A 16,339-nucleotide genomic window follows, 5' to 3' on the forward strand; every position below is an offset into this window, starting at 1 on the left:
CTAAAATGTGCGAGTAAGGGGTGAGACGCTAAAATTTCGGCCTAAAAACTTCATAGAGGAAAAAATAAAAAACATCTCACAAAAACGCAAGTATAGGCAGCTATGGTGGCACACGTCAGGAATCCCAGCACTCTGGGAGGCTGAGGCAGGAGGATAGAAAAGTTGGAGCCCAGCCTGGACACTTAATGGCTTAGCCAGACCTTGTCTCAAAATAAAAACTGAAAATGGGCTAGGGATATAGCTCAGTGCAAAGGCCCTGGGTTCAATCCTCAGTATCCCCCCCAACACAAAAAAAACTCAACACAAGGTGGGTGAACAATTGTGTTTGCTGCTTTTTGCAAAGCTGAGAAAATTGAAGATCTTTGCAATGTTTTGAGGAGCAAAACAGCTGCCACCCCAAGCACTGGGGACAGCCAGAGCTGGGGTCCGAGACCTGTCCCTGCCTCTTCTGGTTCACACTATAAAGCCCCAGCTCCTTCCAGCCGCAGAAAACAGAGCTCACATTCAGGCCTCAGGGGCTCAGCCTGCTGCCCTCGCCCACCCAGCACCCAGCCATCGGGACACAGCCCTACTAACCTCATGTTGTAGACAACATTTGCAAGGGAATAGATTTGATACAGGACACATAATTTATAGGGTTATTTTATAATATTCACCCAAAGAGTCAAATGCAGAAGAGCACAAGAGATCTGTCCATCCACTAGAGACTCAAAGAATCCAGCTGAGGGCCTGGATCCCCCAGCAATGTCCTCCACCAGTCCAGCTAAAGGCCTAGAGCCCACAGCAATGTCTCATGCGGGTCTGTGTCAAGGATCTGCACTGGGACGGCCCAAAGGTCAGTGGTGGAAGCTAGAAAGTCTGAGCCAGCGGGATGAAGGATCTGCACCAGCAGGCTGAGGGATCTGCACTGGAGCCAGGAATGATATTCAAGGTAAGGACCAGAGCTTCCCCAAAGAGAACTGCAGCCATCCTCAGCAACAGTGAGGGCTCGGGCTCCTCCAACCATGAGAACAGCTGAGTTCGTATCAGGAAAGCCAGCAGGACAAACTTCTCCAGGAGAACCAACAGCACACCATCTTCCCCTCCAGTTCTCATTTATGCTGTTGGCAACAGTCCTCAGGTGGGCCTTCCGCACCCAGCACCGATTCAGTTCAGCTGGGTTTTCCAAGCTGCCCATTAGTTAATCTACCACACCGCACAAGCCAGGCCCATCTGACAGTCCCCGAACCCTCCCCCTGCAGCCTGTCTGCCCTGGTTGGCCTCCCACTCGCTGCCCCAAACACTTCTGCTCATCCTTCAAGGTCCCCCTCAGACTCTGACTCCTCAGGGGTGTCTTTGAAATCTGATTCTGTGGAGCTATAGTCGTGAGGACTCTGTCCTAGCGAATGCATTAACATTGTCACCATGGGAGTGGGTCCTTGATCTCGAACTTCCGGCCTCCAGAGCTATAAGAAATGAATCACTATTCTTTCTACATCCAAGTCCCAAGTATCCTGTGATAGCAGCACAAGACGAACTAAGTCCTATGGCCTTGTATATTTGTGGGATCCCCAACACGTCACCACACAGCATGGCCACCACTGCGATAAAGTGTCCCTGTGTTTCCCTCAGAATTTCTTCCTATTTTGAACTCATTCAAGCCCCAGACAACCTCAGGAAGTAAGCACTGTGACCATCCTCGTTTTATAGGTGAAAAGCTGGGGTGCGGAAATGCCCCTAGAAAAATCTTTGCTCGTATGCCTCTCCCTGCCCATTCCACTTGCAGTTTGTGCAACCCTCAAACTCCATACGTGTTCCTGGCTTTCCCAGCCAGTCTAGGCTCACCAAGGACAGAGGCTGGGTCATCTCACTGTGTCCCACACCAAGCGGGAGCACCTAGACATAGTCAGTGATCAATAGTGACTTTTTTTTTTAGTACCAGGGATTGCACTGAGCTACATCCCCAGCCCTTCTTTTATTTTGAGACAGGCCCTTGCTGAGTCAGTAAGTTACCCAGGTTGGGTTCAAACTTGGAATCCTCCTGCCTCAGCCTCCCAGAGTAGTGGGATTACAGGTGTACAGCACTGTATCAGGATAAAAGTAACTTGAACCAACTAAGTTTAATAGTGACTAAGGTACCAGGGATCCAAAAAGCAGGGGCCTAACCCTCCAAAGGCCTGTGATGCAGTCAGAGGGCCAAGGACCTGCAGTGTAACCATTCTATCCCCACAGCTGCCACTGGGCAGAGGCCCAGTGAATGCAGGTGACTAGGTGCACACTGGCCTCACACTCCCAAGGGGCAGGTTAGGTGTGGGCAGGGTTCAGGTCTGGATCCTGCACTCACGTCCTAGGCCGGTTGGTTAGGGCCACTGGGGGTGGGGATGGGGTGAACATAGCAAGAGAGGTGAGGAGCCTGGGGACCTGAGATCTCAGTCCCCAAACCACAGCCAACATGGGTACACAGGGTGCAGGGGGCACCCCCAGATGAGATGAACAAGCCAGAAGAGAGTCTGGAGGCCTTCCTGGAGGAAAGGGGCTGGAGACTGCAGCAAAAGTCAGCGGTGTGGAGGTGTGGGCAGTGGGGAAGGGGCAGGAGAAGTGGGCAGTGGGCAGTGGGCAGGGCGAGCACCTCACCGTGCCCAGCACAGACCCAGCCCTGCCAGCGGCTCTGGAGTCCACCTCTGAGGCCAGGCACACACTTTGTAAAGGAGCATCACGTCTGCTCACAGTGTTATTTCACAAAGCTTCTCCCAGGGGTGCATGTGTGCACACGTATATGTGTATGCACACGCACAGGCGCGTGCTTGGTCATTATAAAAGCTACTTCTTAATTTTTAGCCATGATAAAAGAAATCTAAAGAAGTCCTGTTCTTAACACAGTGTTTCCCAAACTTGGTTGCACCGAAAAAAAAAAAAAAAATTCCGCAAAAACACCACCTGGGAAGGTCCCTAAAATACAGATTTCCTGATGGCACACCTGTAATCCCAGCGTTCTGGAAGCTGAGGCAGGAGGATTGCAAATTAGAGCCCAGCCTGGGCCACTTAATGAATTAGTGAAGCCCTGTCTTCAAACATAAATAAATAAATAAGCAAACAAACACACAAACAGCTGGCTGGGGTGTAGCTCAGTGTGAATGCTCTGAGTTCAAACTCCAGTGAGAACAACAAAAACGTTATGGATAGGTCTGGGCGCCCTCTGGGCTGAAAGGATAGAACTAAAGCAAACACCTGGCTAAATAATGTGTGGGGCCCCAAGCAAAAGGAAAACATGAGGCCTTTGGTTCTGAAAGCAGGAAAACACAAAGCTTTTCTCTCCTCTCCCACTCCTCCCCCCCAAGAGTCCACCCCCACACACGCGTAACACATCAGCTGCAGGGGGCCTGGATACCCAGTGCCCAGTCCACAGTAGGGAGGTCAAGTCAGGCACCCCTTTCCCACGGGCGCCTTCCTGAGGTGGAAGGCCGCCCCAAGAGCATCGCACCTGCTCCGGATACACTCAATGGAGGGGACAGAGGTGTTTTACTGGGGCCACGGTGCCCTCTGAACATGCTCTGGCACTGCCAGTCTGGGCCAGGAACCAACCACTATGCCATGGGGTACTCTACTCTCCCCGAGCCCTGGTCCAGGCCCCAGCCAGAGCAGGGGGCGGCAGTGAGGGAAAGAGAGAGAGGCGAGGTGCACCTGGGTACAGAGGGTGGGAAAGGCTGGAATCCACTGTAGGGAGACCAGGAGGCTGCAGGACACCAAACACTACCGGGGCTGAGGCACTGCTGTCCCGTCAAACCTCGCTTCCCAGACACAAAGTTAAAGACAAGCACACTGAGAAGTTGAAAACATCAAGGCCAACTGGGGGCGTTGGTCCAATGACCCCTGCCTGGGAGACAGAAAGGAAAGGGGTAGGCGGGGCAGACAGAAAGGGGGAAAGAGAATGAAGAGAGAGGCAGGAGGCAGAGTCGGGACCTAGCGGAATCACCATCAGAGCGGAGCTCAGACCTTCCTCAAACTAACTCACCAGAGTTTCCAAACGGAAAGCGACGCACAGTTGCAGTTCTGAATTCCATCGCTGCGTGCAAATGGATCCAAGTCCTGCACATAGGGGCAGGACGTAGCTGTGCTTCTACACCGGTAGAAACACAGGCCAAGAGTAGCCTGAGGGCTTCCCTGCCCTACTCCTGGCTCATCATTTCTGAAAAGCCATCCTGTGACCTGTGCCTTCCAATCCCCAAAGTGAGCCTGTATGACGTCAAGGCGTCCCTGAAGATGTGAGCTGAAAGGAGGGCACCGTGTGCACCAGGATGCCCCACAGGAGAAGGGCAGCCCCGCTGGAGGTAAGGGGTAGCGGGGAGTAAAGGGGGTCAGAGGGGAGTGGCCCAGCTGGAGAAGGGCCAGCTACATGGCTAAGCGGCTCAGTCTCTCCCGCTGGCGGCAGGCACACGTAAGGGAATGCAGTCAGATCTGCATTTTGCAAACCCAGCCTCCGTGCATCCCTTTCTGCTTCCCGTCCCTCACTCCTGGCATCCTGGTCTCCATGGTACCCAAATCACGCAGACCCTGAATGGCTCCGAGAGGTTAAAGTACCTGTGCAGGTCTGCATAGTGAACATGGGGCAGAGCCAGAAACAAGGTTCTCTCTGCCTTCCCACAGAGGCCCATGGTACCCGGCACTGGGTCCTCAGCTCTGGGCCAGGCACTTTGGAGGACCTGCCCTGCCCTCCTGCAACTGTGGTCCTCTTCTGGTATCTCAATTCTTTTTTTTTTTTTGTTTTTTTTCCGATACCAGGAATCAAACTCATGACCTTGCGTTTGCCAGGCAGGCGCTGTGCCACTGAGCTAAATCCCCAGCCCCCTTGGTATCTCAATTCTTGAGGCCAAGGAAATGTCCCCACCCAAACCCCTGCCTCCTCTAGATCTCACTCTTGGGCTGAAGTTCCCTGACTCAGATCCCTCTTTCAGGGCCACTTATCACAGGCTGTCCTCCAAGGACAGGGTGTCCACTCCTAGCCAAGGGTGGCATTTTGTGGTAGGCATAGACTGCACTGGGTGTGCAGGTTAAGGGGTCCATAAATCCATGGGTGATGCCCTCAGGGTGTAGAAAGAAGCCAGGGTAGGGGTGGCTGGACTGCCTCCCCAACTGTCACCCTTTTCCAGAGCAGAACCCCAGGGCATCTAAGCATCCCTCTTTTAAGCCTGGCTTTCCAGGTCATTTTGAAGGTGCATTTGTCCAGTGCTTCTGTGTGAATATGATTTGTCATATATCAGAGACCCACCCTCCAAGGTACTTGCACTGAAAGGTGGTGGGAGCTCTAAAAGGTGATCAGGTCATGGGGCCAGCATGCTCAGGAAGGGGTCAATGTCTATCTTTCAAGGTTAGGTCTTCAGGGGTGTGGGTAGTTATCCCAGAGATAGGACTGTAATAAAGCAAGGTTACCCCTTGCATTTTAGCCTCTCTGCCCAAACTCACATCCCACCTCCAAATTCATAAGCCAAAATAAACCTTTTTTCTTTATAAAGTTCCCAACCCTAGGTATTTTGTTACAGCAACCAGAAACAGACAAAGACATCTACATTGGAAAATGGGACCTGCTTATTGAGCAATTTGTTGCCTTGGTGGTATTTGTGGATATTTACCCCTGAGCACATGGTCCTGGACAGGAGTGACTGGTTTATGGAATAAGCATCACTCCTCAGAGAAGAGGCAAAAGGTAACTTTGTCCTTTGCCCCTTGCCCCATGAGCCTGCTGTCCGGACCCCAAGTCCCATTGCAGTTCTGCCTTTCCTTAGGGAACAAGACTACTTCAAGAATTAATGTAAAACTTCATCATTTTTCCACATTAAAACTTCTGCCTCCTCCAGCAGAAGTACAGGGCCCCTTCTCTGTCTCACTTAGGCCCTTTGGAGTTGGGGGTGAAGGTCCCTAAAAAAAATTCTGCAGGAGGGAGGCATTTGCATACTTGAGCGTTTCACAAAAGGGTTGGGCTTGGTGGGAAGAACAGGACAGTTGGGGTGGGGGCTCAGTCCTCAGGGCAGCCTTGCCAGTTAATGTTGGTTTCCCCTCAGCTTCTGTTTTGCATCTGAACAACTCTCTAGCAAACCAGTGGCCCCACTGCAGATTAAGATTCTACAGGAAATGGCCTTCTAAACCATCAAGGGCCTCCCCCCACACACAAACTTCTTTCTTGTACTGGGGATTAAACCCTTGTACTGGAGCTTTGTACTGAGCTACATCCCCAGCCTCTTTTTAAAATTTGAGATAGGGTCTTGCGTAATTGCTAAACTGCCCACACTGGGCTCAAACTTGTGATTCTCCTGCCTCAGCCTCCCAGAGTGCTGGGATAACAGGCATGTGCCACCACACTCAGCTCTAAAACAATCTCTTCTACATTTTGCATAAGTTCCCAAGTTGCAGCCTACCGAGCACAGGCCAAGTTTCCCACTCATGCACCCTCTCCGCCTCCAGCTCCTCTCAGCCCACCTTTTCCCCCTTTTGCACACTTATTAATTACAAAAGTAATGTGTGATATATACGCTCTTATAAAACATGCAGACAAGATTCAGACAGAAGGGAATGCTGCTACAGTCGTCCCTCAGGATCCATGGGGAACCGGCCCCAGAGCCTTCCCCCAAAACCACGATGCTCAGCTCCCTGGTATGAAATGGAAGGGTCTTTGCAGAAAACATACACAATACTCTCATGGACTTCCCATCACCTCTGGATGCCTTAGATACCAAATGCAATGTAAAGTCTATGGAGACAGTTGTTATGCTGTATTGTTTAAGGAACAATGGCAAGAAGTTTGAGCATGTTCACTACAGACACACATTTTTCCCCAAATATTTTCAATCTGAAGTTGATGGAATGCTTGGATGCAAACCCACAGACCGGGGTAGGGGTTAACACTGGTCCTCAGATCTCTCCATATTGTTAACTACTGGAAACAGGGTCCTCAAACCTTTTTTTCTGAGCATTCATCTACTGAGACGCAGAGCCATTTTGCTTAGTTTTCATAGCTGGGATCATGCTACCGGTACTGTTCTGCACTTTGGCAAGCCTAAGGCTGCTTTCAGCAGGAAGTGTGCGGAGGCCGCACTTTTGTAGGTACTGGCTGAATAGTCGAAGTCTCCAGGAAGTATTTCCAAACAAAAGGAGGGAAATCGAATTGCATGCAAACTTTTCCAGGGCGCTGTGATGCTTTTTCAGGGCCCTGCCTTCTCCAGCCACGAAGTGTCCTGTGCTCCCAGCACAAAACATTTCTGTTCCCTCAATATAAGGCCTTGCCAGACTCCATCTTAGTGGGCCTGGGGCTTGGTAAAATACCAAGGGTGTAAAGAGAAGTGGGTCCTGGCTCTTGGCTTCCATAAGCAGAAGAAAGCGGTAGAACGCACCAGATTTGGAGAAGAAAATAGGGATCAGCCTTGAGCTGTCCCTGAACTTCGGGAAACTTCTCTGGGCCTCAATTTCCCCTTAAAGGAAACATAATATTTTAAAGCCTTGACCCCAGGGTGGTTTAAGGATCAAAAGAGGGAATTTACTGCAGGTTGGGTGTCCTTGAGCGGTAGTACAGACGTGAGAGTTGTAGTTATTATTAAATGGAGAAAAGAGAAGCATAAGCACCGTTTTCTGGATTGCTACCGCAGTGGGAATTCAAACGCGGCTCCAGAGACGCAGCCCTGGTCATCCCAGGGCGGCCAGGGCGCCACCTGCCGGCTTCGGAGGAGGCGGCCGGCGGGTCCCGGCACCTGGAGTTGGGTGAGCCCAGCTCCTCCCCAGAACCCGCAGCGAAGCCAAAGGATTGCAGATGGTCCCGCGTCCGCGTGGCCAGGAAATCGCAGCCGAGGCTCCTCTGCGTCCTGGGCCCCAAACACCGGTCCGAATGATCCACTCAATAACGCCGACTGGAGCGGCAGAGGATCCGGACGCGAGATCCGGATCTTGGCCACCCGGGAACTGCTCCGCGACACAAAGCCGCGGGCCTGCAGGTGAGCACGGAGGGGCCAAGTGAGCAGGGGGACGTGGGGAGCTGAGCCTGGAGCCCAGCGAGCCGCGCGCGCCCCCTCCGCGCTCCCCTCCGTGCGCCCCCTCGCGCGCCCCAGCTGCAGGTCGGAGCCACCTCCACCGGAGCCCGCAGCATCGAGGGAGGGCGCATCCAGAGACCCCCGGAGTCCCGGGCCGCGCGGCCCCAGCCCCCCGACCCCCTCGCCTCCGAGTCCCCCGCCACTCACCGGCGGCCCGCGTAGCCGCTGCCCGGGGAGCCGGCGCCGGGCTCGGGGTAGCCGTGCTGCGGGAGGGCCGCGGCCGGGAAGGGATAGAGGAAGCCGGTGGCCAGCGCCGACCCGCAGAGGCAGCAGCATGCCCAAGGCAGGAGCAGAGCCAGCCTCATCTTGTGCGAGGACCCGGCGTCCCGGGCGGGCGCGAGGACGATCCGGAGCGCACCGGCGGCGGGACCGAACCCGCGGCCCCGGCCCGGGGAGGGAGGGAGTGAGCCGGCCAGCGAGCGCGCCGAGCCGGGGTCGGAGCTGGAAGCTTCTGGGGGGGGCGCCCACGCCTCCCCGGGGCCGCCTTTTCAAATTCAGCGAGGTGGGCTCAGCGCCGCCAAAGGGGGCGTGGGGCTTTCTCTTTAACCCTCGGCGGCCCGGGACGGAGGAGGTGCTGCGGCTACAGAGCTGGGGTACGCACCTCGCTGGGGGTCCCGAGAGCCGCGCCCCCCCAGCTCCAGGCCTGCACCCATTGACCCAGTACACATTTTGGAATCTTCCCAACCAAACCCACTTTGGGTCCACAAAATGCCTCGTGGAGCACATTTTCCGTGCCTGGACATTTCACCTGGACAGTGTGGTTGGTTTGTCCTCGTGTGAGATGGTACCACTCCCATTTCTCATAGATGGAAACTGAGGCTCAAAAATGTTAAGCTAGAAAGATACACTATGTGGCTTTTGCTCCTTAGGCAAGTCGGCTAGGCCAAACCACTAGGTGTCTGCGAGCAGCTGGCCAGGACATTCCCGAATCTTCTCTTTCTCTTTGACCCCCCCATCCTCCACCTTGCCTGCTGACTCTTCTAGGTCTGAATCCCCACTTGGTGAAGCATCTGGCTCAGAAACGGGCTCCAGGAAGATGGAATACAATCCCCTTTACAGATGGGAAAGCTGAGCTCCAAACCCCAGGTGGAGCCTAAAGCCAGCCCAGGTTGATCTTTTCCCACAGTGTTTGGACCCTGCAGTAGGACAGGAGGGGCCAGGAACCCAGCCAGTGCTTCCTACCCCAGTTGGAAGCCTTTTTCTGGCTTTCCCTGGAGGCTGGGCTCCCCTGCTATGGGTGGGAGGCCCCCAGTGTGTGCAATGCCTCCAGGACTGGAGAGAAGCCATCCTCCAGAGACCAGCGTGATGGCCAATTGCAGTACCTTCTGCTGATGGATTGTAGGGCTGTTGTTAGGGGAAGACTGGAAGATGCTGTTGAAAATGCACTGGGACAGCCCAGCTCTTGTGATTCACTATCTTGTCCCCATATCTGTGTCACATATGTCCACGTGTCCCCGTATATACACAGTCCAGTGCACCCCCTTGCATGCACATCCCCAGATACCCTATCCAGCTCCCCCTACACTCTCCCCTAAAGTACACATCTTGTCATTCAGTTCTCTTCAATCCCAGTTCAGTTCACTCTTTCCTTCTTTCTTTCTCTGTACCAGGAATCGAACCCAGGGGCTCACACTTGCTGGGCAGACGCTGCACTGCTGAGCTCCATCCCCAACCCTGGCTCAGTTTTTTTTTTTTAATGGGATGCCCCCATGTCCCAGGTCCTGGGTCTCTGTCTTGGAGGCAGAGCCAGACATCTCAGCATGGACAGCCCCTTAATGGGAAATGTGTAACTTGGGCCTCAGATCACTTCCTTCTTACCCTCTATCTCTCTCCCTCGAGGCCTAAAAGATTTGGAGAATTTAGGTTATCGGGGATTTTCAGTGTGCCTCCCCAAGAGGAATCTGAATTGAACTCCTTGGGCACTTGGCTGACACCTAATAAATGCTGAGGTCATTTCTCCCCGAAATCTGTCTTCCACCTTCTCCTCCTTGACTTGCATAATGAGATGTGAGAAGCCAGAGAAATCCCATGTTGCTCTAAGCTGGGTTGACACTGTAGGCATTACAGTAAGGGGACAGGAATTTCTTTTTTGTATCCTAAAGTCTTTTTTTTTCCCAGCATTCCATGTAGCACAGGATTATTTTAGGACAAAAACATTCAGGAGAAGAATGAATAAATCCAGAAACTCCAGGACTCGAACAATGGCCAGGCTTTGTCCTCTTCTCCATTTCTGGGACAACAGGTCCGCTCTGGACCAAAGATATTGGCCCTCCATCCTGTCTCCAAGGCAACTATGGACACACAGCACTGTTTGAAGCTGTCCCCCTTTTAGGCAAGACTTTTAGCAGTGGAACCATGCGCAGGGGCGTGGCAGCTAAGAGGGATGGAGGAGGGTTCTGTGACATCTCACTGTACCCTCCCCAGGATAAAACCAGCTGGTAGAATCCAATACAACCAACACCCACTGTGTGACACCAGACAAGTTACCTAACTTCTCTGAGCATCCTCATCTCTAAAATCAAAAGAATAACAGTGCCTAGCTCATAGATTTGCTAAAAGGACCAAATGAACTATTCTTATGTTCATGGTAGCTTGACACACTATAATACTCACTAGATATTAATAATTATTTTTATAAGGTGTTGATGACAAAGGAAGTTTAAAAACAATACACATCTCAAATCCCCAAGGTGAGGCCGCTGAAATGCTCAGATCCAGGAGTGCTTGGGGCTTTCTTAGTTGATAAAACTTGGTACACCTTACTCCATGTCCTACAATTTCGAATAAAACTTTATTTTAAAACAAATATGGGGATGGCATGGAGTAGAAAAGCCGATTTGCATCTTCTTAAAGTGTGCTGGGGGCTGGGGATTTAGCTCAGCGGCAAAAAGCGCCTGCCTGGCAAGCGCAAGGTCGTGAGTTCGGTTCCCGGTACCGGAGAAAAACCAAAAAAAAAAAAAAAAAATTAAAGTGTGTGGGGAAGACTCGAGCAGCCCTGAAATAAAAGCCTCCACGGAGACGCCTGGCAGTTCCTGAATGTTTGTAGCTGCCACCTCCACCCTGCAGTGCCGCCCTGGTGGGTCAGTCAGCTCCCCGCAGCTGTACTTTTCTCTCTGTTACAGGACGGCGGCCCGGCATGCTTGGGATAGACACTGAAACTCCCAGAGAGGCGGAAGCCACTGTTCACCAACAAGAGCCCAAAACATGTAGGGTCAAAGTTTCGGAGTGATGGTGTAAGCCTATAACCCCAGCACCTGGGGGGCTGAGGCAGGAAGATCTCAAATTTGAGCCCAACCTGAGCAACTTAGTGACTTAGTGAGACCCTGTGTCTAAAAGGGCTGGAGATGTAGCTCAGTGCAAAGGCCCTGGCTTTAATCCCTGGTACTAAAAAAAGGAGCGGGGTTGGAGTGGAGCCTCCGGTTTTGGTGCTGGCCCCTGTCTGCCTTCCTTGCTTGCTTCCTCGGTGACCTTTGGCAATCACATAACCCCCAGAACCTCACTAAGACAGAAGCTGGACAGATAAGGGTCACTGGGGACAAAGTGCTGTCCTAGTCCCTATGTCCTCAACCTTTCATGACACCCTGATGTGTGTAGGACAGCAGTTCCCATCACGTCTGCTTTACGGATAAGGTAGAGAGGAGGTGACTTGTCCCTGATCCCCTGTCCTTCCCTTTGTGTGAGAGGAAGAGCGCCTTTGAAATGGGACAAAAACAGGACTCGAATTTCTCCATGCAGGCTCCAGGCTCCCGGCCACGATGTTTCCAGGTCTTTCGGATAAGACATCCCCTCTGCGTCCCCTTCCCGACAGAAAGCAGAGCTGCGGTTCTGCTAAGCTAGCAAAGAGCCACAGAGCAGGGCAGGAAGGACTCACCGAGCCAGGCCAAGGTAAACACTGACCTCTGGTGTGATAAATCCTCCTGCTAATCTAAACCAGGAATCTTCCCGCCCCATCTGCCCCAATCCCGACAGGACGTGGAGTCTACAATGTCCAGAATCCAGGAAGGCAATGGTAAGAGCAGAGCAGTCTCGGCGCTGGATTTCTCCTGCAGCCTGTGCACCCCGCTGCTGTGGTCCCGGAAAAACAGCAAAGGTCTGGGTGAACTCCAGGGAGCAGGCAGGTCCCACCGAAAGGACTTCGTGCTTTTGCTCCAAGTATTCTGTCCTTGGCCAGTGCAAAATTTGAAAAGAATGTGGAAATTATGGAAGACCCCTACCCTGGATTTTCTTCTCTACCAGGACACCCCAAAATTCCACCAAGTTCCTGTAAAAGTGAGCACATATTTGCTGGGCACCTCTACAGGTGTAAGCTGGGCTCTTTTGCCACACATTGACAATGAGCTGGATGATCAAAAGACAGCAAATTAGATGGCTACTGCAGTAGCCTCAATTTCAAGCAGCAGTTTGAAAGGGGAGAGAAAGAAGTGTTGAAAGTAAAACTGAAAAAAAAAAATGCTTTAAAAATATGGAAACAGCCAAAAAAAAAGGAGTCCATTCTCAAAGCCTGACTCACATGCAGTGATAAGTCTAACCACTTGCTAATGCAGCCACAGCTAAACAAGGGTGGCTTCTCAGGGAGCTTAACAAGATCACATCATGGGAAATAAAAGTACTAAAAATATAAAATAGGAGAAGCCTGCTGTGGCAGTGCACGTCTGTGATCCCAGCACTAGGGGAAGCTGAGGCAGGAGGATCACAATGTTGAATATAGCCTAGGTAACTTAGCAAGACCCTGTCTCAAAAAATAAAACTTAAAAATTAAAAAGAGGGGGAGGCTGGGGATAGAGCTCAGTGGTAGAGGACCCCTGGGTTTGATCTCCAGTGCCGAAACAAAAGAAGGAAGAAAGAAGAGAGAAAGAGAGAGAGCACCCCAGGTAGCGTTATGGTTTAGATATAAAATGTCCACCTAAAGTGTCATGTATTCAGAGATGAGGCCTTCAGGAAGGTGGCTGGATCATGAGGACTTTAACTTCATCAAGTGGATTAATCCACTTATGGCATTATAATTTGATGGCATTATTAGAGTATCTTTTTTGTTTTGTTTTGGTTTTTTCCAGTACCGGGAATGGAACTCACGACCTCGTGCTTGCCAGGCAGGTGCCGTGCCACTAAGCTAAATCCCCAGCCCCTGATGGCATTATTAGAAAGTGATAGAAGCTGTAGGTGGGGCCTAGTTGGAGGAAGTAGGTCATGAGGATGTGACCTTGAGGACTGTATCTGTTCCTTGGCTCCTTCCTCTCTGGCTCTTTCCAAGTCTGTCTGCATCCCAGCTGCTAAGCGGTGAACAGCTTCCTTCTGCCGTGCTCTTCACCATGGTGTTTCTGCCATGGAACCAGCCAACCATGCCCTGAAGCCTCTGAAACCGTGAGCCAAAATAAACTTCTCCTTTAACCTATTTATGTCAGGTATTTTGGTCATAGGGACAAAAAGCCTAGGAACAACCTTAGAAGCTACTCCTGGGCACAATCATGAAGATGGGGGGATGTGGATGAAACAAGTTCACATTAAGATGTCCCCCCAAAAAATGTCCTGGGCTAAGACTTAAGAAGTGTCTGTGGTGGGCACCTGCCCAAGGCTGCCCCTGCCTGCAAACCCTCTCCACTGCCCAGCTCTGTGTTCAGCCCTCAGAGTTCCCACCATAGGAGATGATGGAGAAAGAAACCAGCACGGGGTACAGAGGAGAAGCCCAAGGTCAGGAGAGAGACAAAGGCTGAATCACACCAGGGTATCAGACTTAGCAAAGAAAAGACCAGGGAGAAATGGTTCAGCTCTCCAAAACCATGCAAGAAACATGTATCAAACTCATCTTAGAGGATGAACCAGGAGCCAATGCATGGAAAATGTCAGCAGAATATAAGGGAAATTTTTGTAATAGGGTTATCACAGTTGGATGTTGCTGCATGAGGGGATGAGTTCCCCGTCATTAGAGGTATCCAAGCAGAGATTGAGGTAACATCTGGAAAGAATGTTGAAATTTAAGGGAACATATGACCTGTGGGGGGGGGGGGTTGGTTTTTTTTAAACTTTGTTTGTTTGTTTGTTTTTTGAGACAGGGTCTTGTTATGTGGTTCAGGTTTGCCTTGAGCTCACTACGTAGCCCAGGCTGACCTTGAATTTGCAATGATACCCCTCCTCCTCAGCCTCCCAAGTGCTGGGATTATAGGCATGCAGCACCACACCCAGCTGACCTATGGTTTTAAAACCATGATTCTAGAACATGAGGCAAGAAAGGGGTCTGATGTTCCTGGTGCTCACCAGTGTCTGTCTCACTTGTCCTGATGCTTGCCAGCCTCTCTTGCAGCTAGACAGGGCCGTGAGACCAGGTCTGGCCAGAGGGTAATAAGTAGAAGAGAGCTGTGCTACTTCAGGCAGTAGGAGAGGTGTAAGGCATAGGTCCTCCAAGCCCTTCTGTCTCTGTCAGAGTTCATATTCCCTGGGCTGGGCCTCTGTCAGCCTGAATCTGTGAATGGCTTTGTCAGAAGCCCCTCCCACTCCCTAACTGGCCCTGGCCATGTTTCCTGAGTCCGCCCACTGAGATGTCAGGGTAAAGTTACTGCGGCATTGCCTGATTTTCTCCAATTCATTAAGGACATGGGCATGGCTCAGTGGCTTTTGTGTAAAGGGACCTTTGTTGATGTTTGCTGTGGTATGAATATGTTGCCTAAAGTTCATGTGTTGGAAATGTAGCCCCCAAATCCATGTGAATGATATTCAGAAGTGGGGCTTCAGAGGGTGCTGAGGATTATAGGAGGCCATGAGGGTAGGCACCCCAGGATGGCACCTGTGACTATAGGAAGCAGAAGAGAAACTGAGCTGGCACATTATATCTTTCCATGTGATGCCCTCTGCCAAGTTATCCTGCAGCAAGGTACCCTCACCAGATGCCAGCACCAGCCCTTGGACTTTCCAGCCTCCAGGACTGTGAGCCAAATAAACTTTTATTCTTTGTAAGTTATCCCATCTCTGGTATTTTGTTACAGCAACAGAAAAAAGATTCAGACAATGCCTGTCCCTCTGCACAGTTGCAGGACCTGGTCACATCCCCTTCCACTGAGTAAGCGAATCTCCTCCATTCTCAGTGAGCATCCTACTCAGTGGCAGATGGAACTGCACAGCCGAGGCCTTGGTGCTCCCCTGCCAGGTTAGACATGGCTTCTAGACTCACAGGATCCTTTGGCAGAGTGATAGAGATGCTGCCGCTGATGTTATCTGAGTCAAGTCAGCAGCTCAGGGGAGCGAGGGAAGGTGGCGATCCACAGTGGGGTCAAAGAGGGCCTGAAGGAGGGAGGTGCCAGATAAGGCTGCAACGTAAGGAGGGAGCTACCCTCAAGGACCAGTGGGACCAAGGCACGAGGGAGAGATTGTGAGCTATGCTTAGCTTAGGGTCCCTGCCTGCACACCTGTGACCACTCAGGCGCACATGCCTGTGCCCAGGCCCAGACCCCCAGGGGGGCCAGACAGAGCCCCCTCCCCAGCAGCTGCCAGGTGAACCGGAGCTGCATCGCGGTGATGCAGAGCAGTCTGTCCCCAGCACCTTCCCCTGTCTACCCCTGACTTCAGGATCCAGTCTTTACTCCCAGCCTCGGTTCTAATCCAGGACTCATAAAACCCATGAGAAGGAGTCACCTGTGAGGCTTTGGGGGCGCCAGGCATAGGCAGCGGTGGCAATAGGGAGCCCGGATCTTCTCCAGATTAGGGGGCGGCTGGAAAGTGGAGTGGCAGGGGTTGCAGATCAAAGCAAATCCAATCAGGGACAGACAGCAGGTGCTGGACCTCTGAGATCAGGTGGCATTGCCGCCAGTACAAAGGCCCTGGGTTCCCTCCCCAGTGCTGAAAAAGGAAAATGCTGCCCTCGCACCCTCCCCTCCCACAGGTACTCGACCCTGGAGGCCTTGATGTGAGTGATCTGCACCATCACCCCCTCCTGGCGCTGTTTGCCGGCACTGCTGGATCCCAGACAGGAAGATGGTCACGTTTCCCAAGGTGGCTTTGCCCTGCTGCTAAGACCCAGAAGTAGAATGAAGATGCTGTCCCCTTCCTGAAACCTCACTGCCACTTACTATTAAGAGATGTGTGGCTGAAGTTGAACAATGTTCCAGATCAACCCCGTGGTGGGGAAGCTGGAAAAAAGGGGCTAAAGCAGAGTGGAGCACTGACTATAAAGTCATTCATTAAGACCAAGCAAGTGACCCGGGCTGGAGGCACAGGCAAGGCCGAGGCAGGAAAGGGGAGTTGCAGAACTGCTTCAGAAAGTGGCAAGAACAATGGAATAAGTGTGTTTGAAACAAGAG

General features: G+C 52.0%; 1 protein-coding gene across 1 annotated transcript in view; it reads right to left on the minus strand.

The window, feature by feature from the left end:
- Col26a1 (collagen, type XXVI, alpha 1) overlaps nt 1–8,486 on the minus strand; it is a 148,008-nt gene extending 139,522 nt beyond the window's left edge. Inside the window, exon 1 of the mRNA XM_005396899.2 lies at nt 8,199–8,486. Within this exon, the coding sequence (XP_005396956.1) occupies nt 8,199–8,356 (158 nt within the window). The 5' untranslated portion in view covers nt 8,357–8,486. The remainder of the gene's footprint in view (nt 1–8,198) is intronic.
- Nucleotides 8,487–16,339: the final 7,853 nt, after the last annotated feature.

The sequence above is a fragment of the Chinchilla lanigera genome, unplaced genomic scaffold (assembly GCF_000276665.1).
Source record: "Chinchilla lanigera isolate Chin_1 unplaced genomic scaffold, ChiLan1.0 scaffold00055, whole genome shotgun sequence".
Lineage (NCBI taxonomy): Eukaryota > Metazoa > Chordata > Mammalia > Rodentia > Chinchillidae > Chinchilla > Chinchilla lanigera.